This window comes from Xenopus tropicalis, chromosome 2 (assembly GCF_000004195.4).
Source record: "Xenopus tropicalis strain Nigerian chromosome 2, UCB_Xtro_10.0, whole genome shotgun sequence".
Lineage (NCBI taxonomy): Eukaryota > Metazoa > Chordata > Amphibia > Anura > Pipidae > Xenopus > Xenopus tropicalis.
In genome coordinates, this window is record NC_030678.2 from 109,272,018 (window position 1) to 109,287,892 (window position 15,875).

Genomic DNA, 15,875 nt, shown 5'->3' on the forward strand with positions numbered 1-15,875 from the left:
ACTAAGCTGCCAAACAAACACCAAAGAGAGGAACTCCAATTTTAGAAAGTTAAAAAAAAAAAAAAGGCTTTTAAAAGGTGAACAACCCCTTTAACGCAATAACAGGAAGTATAGCATAGGTACTATACAGTTATAGATTCCTATGGATGGAAATGAGAATAGTTAACCTTATCAGCAAGTGATTTTTAATAAAAACCCAACCAATACAATTTAGTGTGAACTTTATTTACACCACTTATTTTTTTAAAAATGTATATGATTTGTTTTACAAGTGCACAAGTTTTGATAATTCAGTAATCATTTCTGCCAATGTAATTATTTTCATTAGGCCTCAAAAGACAGACTAGAAAAAATGCAAAACCATTCACAGTGGTTTTGCTACATTAAAACTTAGTGAGAACCTAGCCCTTGCATCAAGACAAATGAGAATTTTAGACTTCCTTATCAGATGGAAAATTAGTGTGGGGCAATAGATAAAGTGCTACCACATAAGACATGGCATTACTAGAATTGTGGTTCTTGAGGCAGCAGGAACACTCCATAACATATATTTCAATATTTCCTACAAAATGTCACAGTATACTGTAACACATCTTGTATTAGAATTCTGCTTTGCAGAGATTATAAACTAAATACAGAAGATGACTAGGCCACCACAAATCCAATAAGAAGTGTTTTTATTCCCACGTGAGAAAATCATTAAATGGCATATGCTCTCAGTTCCAAATTCTAGACGTCATTAAATGTGTGCCCTTAATGTGAAGGATTAAGACTGTTCTGTCAAATTCTGCTGGCATTCTTCAAATTTGCTCTGGAAGGAATCAGTCAACTCCTTTGTCTTAAATCTGACTGCCAATTGTTCCACTTTACCTTCACCATCTAGAAATTGAAAACAAACATCAGTATGCAATATGAAAAGTCTTGCTGAAGTAAAAGAAGAACATTATAAAATAAGGATTTTTTCTTTTTGCATTCATTTTTCCTTAGACTGAAAACAAGAACATTTATTTCACTGTGCACAGAATATTCCTTTTTTTATATATTTGCATTTCCGTTCTTGTGTGTAAAGGCATATTGCTTGCCTGAATTTTCCCTGGACTGCAAGGAGACGGACATTTAAAAGTGTAAACAGACTGAAGACTTATTACTTTTAGTAGGCGCCTCATTGATCAAGCAAGTAGTAATGGAAGCTAATAGTCAAAAGAAAAGAGGCAAAAGGGTTACTATCCAGCATTATATTGCAGATTTAAAGGAGAAGGAAAGGTAAAAACTAAGTAAGCTTTATCAGAAAGGTCTATGTAAATACAGCCATAAGCACTAACAGAAACGCTGCACTGAGTTCTCTTTCAAAAGAAAAAGGATTTGTTGTCTTTGTTTTCTTGTGCCAGAGACACACAGCTCTCTCCTCTCCCTCAAGAATGCTAAGAACTCCCTCCCCCCCTTAGGAATTTGTAATCTGAGCCAATCAGCAGGAAGCTTCCTCATAGTCTTACAAACGGAGAATGTACACTGGCCTTGGTGCGTGGCATTATGGGAACTTTCTTTGCAGAGCTTAGCGTTTTTTTTTCCCTCTGATCATCTGAACAGGAGAAATAAGGGGAGACTTAAGGGCACTATTGAGAGAACTGAAGGTATGCCTGCAGCTTGAGATTAACTTTTTATTAGCCTTTCCTTCTCCTTTAAGGAAAATACTGTACATATCCGGTATTCCTTTTCTATAATAAGCAGTCACACACCTGAATAGTCAGTTGCTGTCCATACCAGCGAATTGGTTGATGTATTTAAGGGGCTAATCTTTATTTCTGTTGAAATGACGTGATTAGCACACACTTTCAGGACTTGGTCTCGCCGCATCAGAACACGATAATATCCCTTCTCTTTATGAAAAAGTATTTTTATGTCACCAACTCCTCTCTCTTTCCACTGATTGACCGCTCTATCCCAGCGGTACAACTTTGCTCTCTCTTTGAAAAGAATCTCCTCATCTTCTTCCCCTGATTTCACCTCCACCTGAAAAGAGACAAATCCAAACATAACATGGATTATTCTTAACTTAATGTGTTTTAAATCAAGAAATAATATAAAACAACTACTACACCTAATTATATATATCAAAGCCTGAAACACCATGTTGCAGGTGAAAATTTTTTTTTTTGTGATTCGCAAGTGAACAAGCCAAAAATGCTGTACTATGAAGCCAGATTATCTGATGGCAATTATTATTACTAATACTACTACTACAAGTGAGATGATTCAGTTTTTAAGAATGAGGGATAAGGGAGGGTTCTGAATAAGGCAGCGCTGACTGTCAGTACTACATGAAGAGTGTTTTTGCCTGGATTTGTATAAAGAAATGTCACTTTCTTTTGTCTGGTTATTCACTGTTTATATGCTGTAGGTAGTGTTTAACAAGAGGGACTTGTTTATAAGCCAAAAAAACCTCTGTTTTAGCTCCAAAAGATACAGCCGAAGCAAGGTTACCTCTGGTAAGGATACAATGGGCTCAAAGTGTACATCATCACTGTGTACCACTTCATCATCACTACCATCCTCATCTTCCCCCTTTTTGCTTTTGGAATAAGAACCAAAAACTGCTGCCCCAGCATTGGCCCACTGGAAGCTGGTATCTACAAAAGCAAGAAGCAACATATTAATGTCAAAATATGTGATCAGCTTTCAGATAACAGTGTATTTTCTTGCATTCTATTTCTGCATCTTTTGTCTGGTAATAAAATACCCTCAGTTGTTTTGAGGACATCTGCATTTAAGCCAACAATCAACAGTACCCCATAAACAGAGCAACCATCATGCCACTTATTGAATTTTTGCTCTTCTGATGTCTATAAGTAATAAATAAAAAAAAAAAATGAGCAACAGTAAGGATAACTTCAGGTTTTCTAAGAGTGTGTTTTAGCATGAAGGGAGGTTGAGAACAAAATGTCCAAAACTGCTCTGTGCCCCTTGTCATATATTAGTTTGTAAGAAACTATTTAACTTTACCTTTAGAACCAAAGGCATAATCCCCAGAATTTTCCGATGCTAAATCTGCAAATGACACTCCGGAAACTGTACCAAGCCCAAAGGAGAAACTAGAAGCAGAAAATCCTGTGAAAATAAAGAAAACTTTCAAATACAGCCAAGTGATATTTCCATTACAGTATATAAAACTACTATAATAAAATATATACATTACATTTACTTGTATGAAACTTTGGGCTTGCTTTATTAAAAAGAGAATTCAAATTCTTTATTAAAGCCATGTATATTATTGCTATTGTATATCGGACCAATGCATTGTCGACTTACACAAGCTTCTTAAATACTGGATTCATAAACTGAATATACAGTATGTCAAGATCTAAACAAATCCACATCACTGTGTAGGAATACCTTTGCTGGTGGAGTCTGTTTTGGGTAGCTCCTGTTTTGAGGACAAGTCTACAGGCTCCTGGGAAATGATTGTAGTGGAATCAGGCTCTTGTTTTGGGGGCAGGGAGACACTGGTTTTAGCTGCACACACTATTGGAGCTTCATAGGAACTATTTACATCTTTTTCTGGAACTCCCTGGAATAATTAAAAACAAATGATAAACACGTAATTAAAAAACCCAAATTCCTCATCATTTTTACATCATGTCCCTCTCCCACATTTTGCATTTATGTGCAGACAACTGCCACTCCTGATCACTGAAGCTACATCTCTGACAACTTCTCCTTTCTCACACAATTCCTATACTTTTATGCCACTACTCCCCACAGCATCAACAAGTTGTACTGCAAGTCTATCGGATAGTAATATATTACTTACAGTACCCACTGCAACATCTTCTCTTGAAGAGTTAAAAGAATCCTTGTCCTATACCTTAATTGTTAAAATATGGGATTTGGTGGTACCGTTGGTAGGGGTTGGTTTCTATTCTTTAAGCCGCTTTTTGCTGCTGTGGGGTGCTATGGCTTTTACATAAAAAGCGTAACATGCCAGCCTATATTATAGACAATTAATTTCCCTTTACTGCCAATGAGCTTATTTTCAAAGTCTATAATCCTGAAAGGGCTAGACTCAAAAGAAAAATGTTTTAGGTTCTCCTAAAAACACAATGTAATACTGTGTTTACATGTTTAAGTGGAAGTGCACTAGTACAGGTATCGGACCCCTTATCCGGAAACCCGTTATCCAGAAAGCTCCGAATTACAGAATGCCCGTCTCCCATAGACTCCATTTTAATCAAATAATTCAGAATTTTAAAACGGATTTCCTTTTTCTATGTAGAAATAAAACAGTACCTTGTAATTGATTCCAACTAAGATATAATTAATCCTTATTGGATGTAAAACAATCCTATTGGGTTTAATTATTGTTTTATTGATTTTTTAGTAGACTTAAGGTATGGAGATCCAAATTACGGAAAGACCCCTTATCCGGAATACCCTTGGTCCCGAGCATTCTGGATAATGGGTCCTATACCTGTACAATACATATTCATTACAGGGCAACTATACCTTCATTTAATATTGTGTATGCTTGTGATTGTCTATGTTAGTAAATTCAATTATAACTAGTTCCCTTCTGGGGCCATGAAGAAAAACTGCTGGTTTACAGTAGAATGTAATGCTTTGTACTGCTTAGGAATGGTTTTAAAACTCTGTTGTACCTGATTGCTTTACTATGAAACACAACAGTGGTCGCTTTGTTTGTTTGTTTGTTTGTATGTATAACTTTATTTATAAAGCGCCACAAGGGTACGCAGCACTGTACAATCTTACAGAATACAAAATTACACACAGGGAGGACAAGTGATATAATAAATAAATACAATAAATATATATAAGTGCCATGTGGTATGAGACACAGTAGGAAGGAGGTCCCTGCCCCGTAGAGTTACAATCTAAGTGGTTGGGTAACATACAGGCACAAACTGGAAGGTAAGAGTGCACCAGGTATGGGCAAAATAAGGTCTTAGTGCTCCAGAAGGTAACAGCTGAGCGTGGGTGGGAGTGTTTCCTATGGAGGGATTCAGGGATAGAGTTCCAGAGGTAAGGAGCAGCGAGATAGAAAGGTTTAAGAAGAGAGCACAGTGGGTGTGAATGGTGTAAAAAGACGGAGGCTCTGAGAGGAGCGGAGAAGAAGACCAGGAACATGCAGGGAAACCAGTGAAGAAATGTAGTGAGGAGCAGAGGAGCAGAGGAGTGAAGGGCTTTGAATGTTAGCAGAAGGATTTTGTAAGCTATCCTTTGCTTAACAGGCAACCATGCTAGAGAGCTTAATTAAGGCTGAACAGGTTCCCTCTTCGGAGAGAGCAGGAGGATCCTGGCAGCAGAGTTTAAAATTGATTGCAGGGGAGAGAGGTGGGAGTCTGGGAGGCCAGTTAGTAGGAGATTGCAGTAATCTAAGAGGGAAAGGATAAGGGCATGTATTAGTGTTTTAGCAGTTACTTGTGAAAGAAAGGGGCGTATATTGGCAATATTGCGGAGAAAAAAACGGCAGGTTTTGGCAGTGTTATTAATATGGTTAGAGAAGGAGAGTGACTGGTCAAAGATAACCCCAAGGCAGCGTGCAGAATTTACAGGGTTGATGGTCATGCCATCAATAGTAATGGTGAAAGGAGGAGGAGGAGGGCCAGGTTTGGGTGGGAAGACCATGAGCTCTGTTTAAGCTAGGTTAAGTTTGAGCTGGTGTCGGTTCATCCAGGAGGAGATAGCCAGGAGGTAGTTACCAATCTGGGTTTGAACATCAGCAGTTAGTGCAGGGGTGTCTAAATATATCTGGATGTCATCTGCATATAAGTGATATTTAAGACCAAAAGAAGAAATAAGGTCTCCTAGAGAGAGAGTGTACAGGGAGAACAGCAAAGGACCAAGCACAGAGCCCTGAGGCACCCCCACACTAAGCGGAACCGGGGTAGAGGATTTGTTAGCAAGAGCGACAGAGAACGAGCGGTTAGAGAGATAGGAAGAGAACCTGGATGCAGCCTGATCCCGGATACCCAGAGAATAGAGAATTTGCATAAGAATAGAATGGTCGACAGTATCAAAAGTAGAGGAAAGGTCTAGGAGAATGAGGACCGAGTAGCATCCTTTGGCCTTGGCAGTCTGGAGATCATTTGCCACTTTCAAATTATAATACCTCCCTTAGGCCTATGGCTCTCTAAAGGTTTTGATTATCACCATAATGATTTGCACTTTCCCATTTAGTTGAGGATAGTCCCTACAAAAAAAAAATGACAAATGTTTTGCAGTTATTCTGCTAATGTAAATTGCTGGTGGGATAGCATACGCGGCACTGCAATTTCCCCAAAATCGCGGAAGTTTCCTCTCAAGGCATATGCGTATACCATCCCACCGCGATTTACATACTCGCCAGTGGGATGGTATTTTGGGGAGACTAGTCACCCGCGACACGGGAGATTTGTCACGGGCGACTAGTCTCCCCGTCTGCCACAGCCCTAAGGCAGTTGTCAGATAAGACATGCAAAAATAGATTAGCAGGCTGCAGAGTCGGACAGGGATAGCAGGGGCCCACCAGAAAACCCTGGACCATGGGCCCACTCTCAAAACTTTAATTCCTCCTCTCCTCCCTCAAACTCTTATTATCCTAGTCTCCTTTCTCTACATACTATACTCTATTCTTCCATCTATCAAGCCTCATTGTTCCCATAGATAAATAGGGAATGACTGAATAGATAAATGGTTATAAGCAACAGGGTTCACCAACACCTGGGCCCACGGGTTGTTTTCCTGGTATCCTGGAAAACCGGTGGCAGGCTGTCACATAATAAATGTAATGCCAATATCATGAATCCTTGGGGTTATTATAGCCTTATTCTTAGGTGCCTTAATTAAATATGTTTTGGCCATTTACACTGGGTTATTTACATTTCTTACACACTGACCCTGTAATAGCATTTAAATTTTGGCATGTTTTAATGCTAAATCGCTGTAGTACATCTCACTGCAGTAGGGATTTAAGAATTTAACAGAACTTATTTACTGCCCAGATGCAAATTTGGCCAGTCTTTTGCCCACTGTCTTTTGCAGCTGTTGCAACGATTTAACCTTGTTTCGCTTTAAAGACAGTATCTAGTCAGTAGGTCTAAGCAGTACCAAGAACACAATGACCTAAGGCCATATTTTACCAACATCCAGGTTTGCGCAACATCACATGAATTACCATGCACGTACAAACTATTATATATATATCCCACATATATGTAGGGTGCATAGATGTGACTGGTTTGCAGGAAATTACATTATGAGACACTCACAGGTAATAGAGGGGAATACAAACTTACCTTTTCACAAACTTAACATGGAACTGTCAGTGCCATAAAAATGCCCCAGATGTCCAAGAATTTATTTTCAGAAATGTTTTCTGTCATTATTGGACAGCTGTCATTATTTAAAAAAAAAAAAAAAACAACAACCTGCAGTTGTTTCAAGTTTAATTAAAGCACATGGCTTTGGTGATATGGTACTGTGATAGTTTGTGTACAGATATTGTCATCATATATAAGGCTTGCATGTTATGAGCAAATGATTGCAGATTTGATCAAATTATTGATAACTATTGGTTCTGCAACTGGATAGGTTAAAACATTTCAGTCCAATCACAATCTTTCCATATAATGATGTATTAAGCAAAAAACGTGATCACTGTATTAGTGCAGGGCCGACAACAAGCCTTTCTACAAATGACCACATCAAAGTCTCTTTTTTATGTTAACAATACAGCAAATTATATACCAAGTAACTGGTTTTACATCTATTTGTCATGTACACAATATCTGCAAAAGGAGCCCCCTCATTTTGGATTCTGTTAGAAGTGTCAGTGATAAGTTTTTGTTCAACTTTAGCTCTCCTTTAAGGTCCTACTAATCATTCCAAAGAATGCATAAATGCAACTTTAGTTATACATGCCAGCTACTGACAATAGGTCAAAAACCATGGCTATTTATTCAAGAGATTTTAACTAGGTGCCATTAACATTATAGTAATAAAAAATAAACCGGTAAAGTGGTGTTTTTGTCAGAAATGTATCTAGAATGACAATTTAAAAAACTGAAGTAAGGAGGTTTTAAAAAGGTAAATATGACCATTTAACATTTTCCCAGAAAAGAGATGACACACTGCCCCAAATAATCAGAATCATTCAGAAGATACTGCAGCTAATAGATACCTGTAGCAAGTACCCAAGCTTCCTCCTAATCAGTACCAACTCCACCCCAAAGGCCATCAGTCTATATGACTTGTGCTGAAGGCAAAACATTTGACCCTTCAAGACATGTTAAACCACCTGTTCTAAACCCCAGAAAACAAGAGCCCTCTGTTTCTGCATTGTATAGAAACTGAACAAATGGCAGATCTTCTGATACTGTTCCCAAAGGAAATAACAAAAGGGTGCCACTATAAACTTCAACTTCTACTTCAAATTCTAGGAACTTGCCATCAAAAAGGGTTCATTCTGCCATGCAAAAATAGATTACAAAGTGCAAACATTCCATATATTGCCACATCCAGAAGAGGCTTTAGGCACCTGACAAACAAACCATCTGTATTTAAACAGCTGCATTGATACTTTTTGAAATACAAATTGGATGAAACTCCGGTACCCATTACTATATCCAGATGTATGTGTAAAATAAAGGTACTATTTCATTTAGACTGCAGAAGGTTGTCCACAAGTTTAAAATTCATAGTTTTGTTTGTTACTTATAAAAAAATTACAGGTGTAAGAGTAGCATTCCTACAAGATTTACTAATATGTATCACAAGCCAATTATCAAGAGAAACTAGATCTTACAACTGCTATAAAACTGACATTGGGATAAATTAGGTATACCAAAGCAACTACACCATCTTGTTAGACCAGTGCTCATCTGGCAGTTTAGAATTATCAATCAGAATGTGGATAACAAAACAAACAGCACGGTTAAAATGAGAATTCCATCTCAAAAGTGAATAGAATGCTAGTGCTGGGTGTGGGACAGAATATGTTATGCAGCTCTGCACAATGCTGCTATTCTGTATTATTCATAAGAAAAATGGAGGATTGAAAAAAAAACTCTACATATCCTTTATTTATGTAATTCTGACATATTATTCAGTGATTTAGAGAGGCATTTTATTCACCCATATCAAGTCCTGCCCCAGCTTATAAACTAATTTCCCGACAACATGCACAACAACACAGACACATACAAGGGTTTATTAAATCTGAAGCCAATTACTGTTCTACCTGGTGTGAGTTATTCCTGGGTAAGAATTCAAGCCAAGTTTCCTTAAGGAAAATTTACCAAATTGTTGGGAAAAACCTACAATCACGTGAAAATATTTTATTCTGCAATGTCCAGGTTATTTAGTAACCTTACATTTGATTGTAAGATGTTACAGTTGCCGACTGTGATGTTAAGGGTTTATTTTATCCCAAAGAAATACATACAATTGTAATTAAACAGACAAAATTGCTATTTCTAAATAATGTATATAAAGTAGTTAAACATGCAAACAAATGCAGGCAGGACCAGCCTAAAAAAAAAAAGTCATTAAAAGACAAATTTAAAATAAATATACAAAAAAAGAATGACACTGGCAGAACAACTCAAAAAGTGCTAACAGTGAGTATGCAGCAAAAATACTTCTCTGCCTTTATATTCCATTGTGAGTCTAGGCACAACCATCAAAAGTTACATGAGGCACAAATGTGAGGTAGAATTTTATGCATAATACTGGTAAGGAACAACCCACTAATATTTACTCATTAAAATGCTAACAGAAATAACTGTGGAAAGTGCAAAAGTATTTTAAATACTCTTTCAGAGCCCAACTTTGTTAGTCATATGAATAGCATAATTTATGCTCCTCAACCACACCCCAACAACATCATTCAAAAGGATATATCTTGTCCCCTGCATTTCCAGTTTCTTGAATTATTAGAAACTAGCACAGAACACAGAATTTGCTTAAGTACAATGTCTTGCTTTAGTGATTAAGTTGTGAATGTTAGTGCAACATTTATAGGAAGCAGAAGAAAGTTCAATACATCTCCAGATAGCTCTGTCAGCATTTGGCACATAACCAACACACAAAACCGTCTTGCATAGGAAGAGAAACGTTCAAGACTCAGGGGAGGAAGAGAAGGGCTAAGAAGTTTTGTGCTTACTTTAGCCTCCTTAACTTTTCTAACTTCTGTATCAAAGTCTTCTAGGTTATCCTTGTCTTCATCTGTGTCGCTACCCAAACCACAGAAAAATGTTGGCGGGAGCTTCAGACTGTCTGCTTTGGCTTTTTCTTCAGGAGTGGGCTTCTTTTCCCAAACTATTACACAATCCTGGTCAGATTCAGCTGTAGGTTCCTTGCTATGACCTTGAAGACAAAACAGTAAGGAAATAGAACTTCAATGATAGCATAGACTGTAATTTGTGGGAGATAAATATCTAATTTTTAGGACTTTTTTTTTTTATAGTAGAGAAAAGGAGCAGCAAGCACAGTTAAATCACTGGAATCGGCGAGTACAAAACAAACCTTTTGCCCCAGGTCTTAGGCTGATGCCACTTAAGATGAGCGCATGGCGTATATTGCCGCAAATACCGCCATACACTCCTACCTGTGCCTGCACCCAAATGAATGAAATACGTTCGGGTGCAGGCACATGTAGCCGATACGAAGTCTTGCGTTTTTTGGTGGATATCGGCTACATCTGCCTGCACCTGAACGTATTTCATCCATGCGGGTGCAGGCACAAGGTAGGGTAAATGTAGAGTAGCGGGGCGTATCCTCGCCAAGCGTTTTTCAGCTTGCCGAGAATAGCCCGTGTCAGTAGCTGGCTTAGTGTAACCAAGTACACTTCATCTGCACTGGTGTATATAAGAAATCTTTCTAATGAGGTGCTAAACAAAGGTAAATATTCACAACAGAGATTTGGTGGGCAACATTAACAATACTGAGTAGGTAATGCCATGTGGCTTATAATCTTAACATACTTATGTAAAGCAGAGAATGACTCGTGACTGGAAAAAGTTTCTTTTAAGGCATTTGTGTTATAGGCACCAAAACAAAGCTTGAAAGCATTAACCAGGCAGGAGATGCATGTGAAAAACCCTGCATAGAAATAACATTGCTTGCTTAAGAAAGGGCAACAAATGACTAATTTAAAGGTTTGTAATTTAAGATTTAAGCTACATGAAGTAAAAACACATTAAACTGGGTAGGTTCATGACATCTTTCTTTAGTTTAAATATGGCTTAAAAAGTAATCTCCTCTCTGCAACATCTTGCTCCTCCCCCTTAACACTTACTTTATAACAACCTTATCCCCACACCACCAAGCTTCTCTATTTCCCATTCATGGTTGTAGCATTCCCTGTTCAATTTTTTTGTATCAAAGGTTTTAATAGCTGCTACATACATCTGTTGGGACAGTGGCACATAGGGTGATTTTGAATGTTCTCTCCTTGCAGGTTCACCAGTCCACCTTCTGACTGCCACATTTACTAACAGTAACTGCCTATTATGAAAGTATACTGGTGCCATTTAAAGAGAATGGGATCAGTTTTAAGTGTTCTTTTAACTCGTATGCAACATATTTTATTATTTCCTAGCACCCCATTAAACTACATTGGATCATAGTGTAAGACTTCTGTACATTGACACAATCATACAAAGTACCTGAAAGTTGTGCTGATGCCTTATCTTTCTTATCTTCTGGATACAAAATACCATTTAGATTTTTTACAGCAGTCTCAAAGTCCTCATCTGCATAACAGAGAAATTGTAAAGTGATGTGAATAAAATAATCACAACTAAACCAGAGAATACAACATTGCTCTTGTTAAAATGTTTAACAGAACTATAAAGACCACCCCTGGCCAATGAGAACTTGAGATTTGAAGCCTCACCAGTAAGATCTTAAGAGATAACAAAAAATATAAAAGAAGCTTGCAGAGTACTAAACTAAAGGTGGCCACACACGTGGCGATCTGACGATCCGCCACTAACCTTCAGGGCTGAAACAGGCAGATAAGGAGGTAGAAACAATAGGATTTCTACCTCCTTCTGCCGATTCAGCGCTGAAAGCAGATTTTGGTCAGGCGCCTTCTATGGCGCCCGATCAAAATCTTTTAACTGGTCCTATCGGCGAGTCGACCAATATCAGCAGGTTCTTGCGATATCGGTCGACTCACCGACTTGCCATACACGCACATAATATCGTATGAAACGAGGTTTCGTACAATATTATCGGTGCGTGTATGGCCAGCTTAATGGATGTTTTTTGAACAGTGTAGGGAATGAGAAAAACCTGTGTACTGACAAAGAGAGAAAAAAAAAAAAAGAACAGGAACAGGAAAATAAGAGGTTAAGTGGTAAAAGAAGAGAGAAGAACAAAAGAAAAAAAGACGAGTAGGGAAATAAAAAAAAAAAAACACAAGAGAAGGTAGAATTTAATTTAATGGGGTTGTTCACTTTTAAAATTAACTTTTAGTACTATGTAGACAGTGATATTCTGTGTATTTATCTTCCATAGCAACCAGGCAATGGTTTAATTAGGAGACTAGAATTAGTAATGTAGATGGACTAAATATGTAGAAAAGTAATAAAAAAAAAATACAATGAAAATAAATTTGTAGCCTCAAAGAATTCATTTTTGCCTGCTGGAGTCAGGGACCCCCATTCGAAAGAGGTAGAAAGAAAAGAAAAAAAACAAAAACTATAAATACATACACAACAACTTGTTAGGAAACTGAATATCAACAATGCACTAACCATCAATGTCGCTCTCATCACTGACATAACCAGGATTGTTTTTGTAGCAGAAAAAGGTTAGTGGCAGGAGCAGCATTTCTGCTAAGGCTTTCTGCTCAGGGGTAGGAGTCACCTCGTATACAATGAGTACATCAGATGAGATATCTGCGTCAGGGACATCATCAACCTTATCTGAAGAAACACAATCAGAGATCAAAGAAAGGAAAGGAGCGGAGCCCACACAAAGAAAAAAAGTACACTAGTATTAGCTAAGGCACCTATAAAAGCAGAGTGTTATACAGTAAGCAGGTTAAAAATAAAGGTTAGACTAACAAACGTGTATCTGGGTAGGAAGGGAGATTAGTTTAAATATGCAAATATGAAAAGAGGGCAAAGTAAAATTATTTTATATCAATTTTATATCAAAATGAGTAGCAAAAAATGCTAAAGCCCAAAAACAAATAAAACATCTAATTCATTAAATATATTAGTACATTAACAACAATCATAATGCATATGTAAGCAATGTGAATGACAATGTGCATAAATTCTGTCACTGAACAACACATGGGTAAAACTTAAGGCAGTGGGGTCTCCAACCAGTGGTTTGTGAGCAACATATGTTGCTCACCATCCCCCTTTGGCTGTTGCTCCCAGTGGCCTTAAAGAAGGTGCTTATTTTTGAATTCCTAGCTTGGGGGAAAGTATTGGTTGCAAAAAAACCAGGTGTATCAACAAACAGAACCTCCTGTAGGCTGCCAGTCCACATAAGGGCTACCAAATAGACAATCACAGCCTCTGACTTAAAGGAACAGTAACAAAAAAATGAAAGTTTTAAAGTAATAAAAATATAATATGCTGCTGCCCTGCACTGGTAAAACTGGTGTGTTTGCTACAGTAATACTACCATAATTTATATAATAAGCTGCTGTGCAGCCATGGGGGCAGCCATTCAAGCTGGAAAAAAGGCACAGGTTACATAGCAGATAACAGATAAGTTCTGTAGAATACAATGGTGTTTTATCTGTTATCTGCTATGTGCCTGTGCCTTTTCTCCTTTGAATGGCTGCCTCCATGGCTACATAGCAGCTTATTTATAGAAATTATAGTAGACTTTCTGAAGTAAACACACAACTTTTACCAGTGCAGGGCAGCAGCATATTATATTTTATACACTTTCATTTTTTGGTGTTACTGTTCCTTTAAGGTTACCATACACGGGCCAATAAAAGTTGCAGATTTGGTCCTTTCAGACTGAGTGGGCAGTTTATTGGCCCCTGCATGAGGAGCTCTAAATGGGCCTGTCCGGCACATATGATATTGATTGGGCAGGTTTAAAACTTACATTGGATTTGCTGTTGTAATCCAATTGTTTGGCCAAAGGGCCCTTAAGGTGGGCATATTATGGAAAGATCTGCTTGGCTGTGATCTTTATGTGTGTGGGCCAGCTTTACTGTGCTATCTGAACCTGGCATAAATAGTCTATTATCTGTGACATCAAAACTATACAGAGGGGAAAATGTAAAACAAATACAGTATCCAGATCAATGCAAGTAATAGCGTAGACTTCTCTCTTATGACAAATGACAGGTGCTAGATTACTGGGTATTTGTAATAAAGTTGCATATGCTTCATTACATTGTATCTTACTTTCTCAGATTATCCTTTTTGTGTGAAAAAAATGCTGCAGCTTTGTTCCTGTTTCTACTTGGAATTCAAGTACCTTAATAGAACTACCTAACCAGTTGGTAGATTTGGTTTTATTCATCCTGCCTTCCATCGCAGTGACAACTAATATATTGCTGCTTTAGCTTTAGTTATGGAAGTTGTACTGCAGATACTAGTTCTTCTGTATCCATTGATGAAATTAGTGAACTTGCATATACTCTTCAAACTGTAATGTAACCTTGTGTGTCTTAGTTTCTGGTTAGTTCTAATCATAGCCACATCATTACAGTAGCTGTACCAGAGTGTGATGAACCGTGGGATTCTAATGCATGAACACTATGGAACCAACTACAGTGTTCTCCCCTGCCCCCACAAAGTCTTTATGCAAATTCACTGCATACTGTATTGTATACACAAAAGCAAACATTATTTGGGTCTCTCCGCAGATACGAACCCTGCTGCGCTACTCTGCTCTTTTAGGTTGGGGTTAGCGATATGGACAGTTTTTAGAAACAATGCAATAAGGGAGAGGTGAGGGGGGTTGAGGCAGGCCAGTTAAAGGGGCGTTTATAGCCATGGGGATGTAGTTCTCCTTTAAATAAATAAGCTGCTGTGTAACCAAGGGGGGTAGCTTTTCAAGTTTAAATACAGCTAAATGGTTAAAGAAAACATTGGGATTCGTTCTTCACAAAAATCTAAGCCCACTGTATTCTACAGAGCATATGTTATTGCTATATAACCTGTGTTTTTTCTCCATTACAGTAGCGCTTCTAAAGCAAACAAACCAGTTTTACCAGTGCAGGGTAACTGTTCATTATTTTTTTTCTACTCTTACTTTAATATCAGACCTGCAGCACCAGCCTTACTTTTCAAGAACCTCCAAAAGCTTAGCATTTCAACAGCTGCCCAAAACACAATGAGCATGCGAATGTCACTGATACTCAAAAGATGGCCTTAAAAACTCTGAAAGCATGCATCATTACTATTATAGGGCTGCTGAAACTCCAGACTAGAAAATTCTTCTCTTATCCTAGTACCATTTATATATAAATTATGTGTCCAGCTTAATTTAAAAAACAAAAATTGTGTATATTAACTTGCAATGCAACATCACTGTGCATCCACACAATCCTTGACCAACCTTAGAGAAAAAACTTGTTTAATAAAAAAATAAAATTTTATGTTGCCACAAAGTGCAGTTTCTGTAATGCAGAGCATGCATGCATGTTAAAATGTATAAAGAAAATCAAAAAAGAAAAAGAAAAGTTTCCCAAACAGCTAGAAAACTCTGATGAGTGGTCAGTGTCTGCTCAACCAAGTGCTAGCACAGCACAAAGCATCAAAGTACCTTCCACTTCAGGTTTTGAGGAAGATGTACACGTCCAAAAGGCACGAGGATTAGATTTAAAAAGACTAAAATTAAATCCTACAAAACATAAAATTCATAAATGGACATGTGTTCATTTCAAGTTG

General features: G+C 37.7%; 1 protein-coding gene across 1 annotated transcript in view; it reads right to left on the reverse strand.

Annotated features, from left to right (window-relative positions):
- Positions 1–204: 204 nt before the first annotated feature.
- Positions 205–15,875, reverse strand: part of ranbp2 (RAN binding protein 2) — a 43,304-nt gene continuing 27,633 nt past the window's right edge. The window contains exons 21-28 of the mRNA XM_002937658.5: positions 12,756–12,926; positions 11,661–11,747; positions 10,157–10,359; positions 3,391–3,565; positions 3,001–3,105; positions 2,482–2,627; positions 1,737–2,010; positions 205–879 (exon numbers count right to left, since the gene is read on the reverse strand). Of these exons, the coding sequence (XP_002937704.2) occupies positions 767–879; positions 1,737–2,010; positions 2,482–2,627; positions 3,001–3,105; positions 3,391–3,565; positions 10,157–10,359; positions 11,661–11,747; positions 12,756–12,926 (1,274 nt within the window). The 3' untranslated portion in view covers positions 205–766. The remainder of the gene's footprint in view (positions 880–1,736; positions 2,011–2,481; positions 2,628–3,000; positions 3,106–3,390; positions 3,566–10,156; positions 10,360–11,660; positions 11,748–12,755; positions 12,927–15,875) is intronic.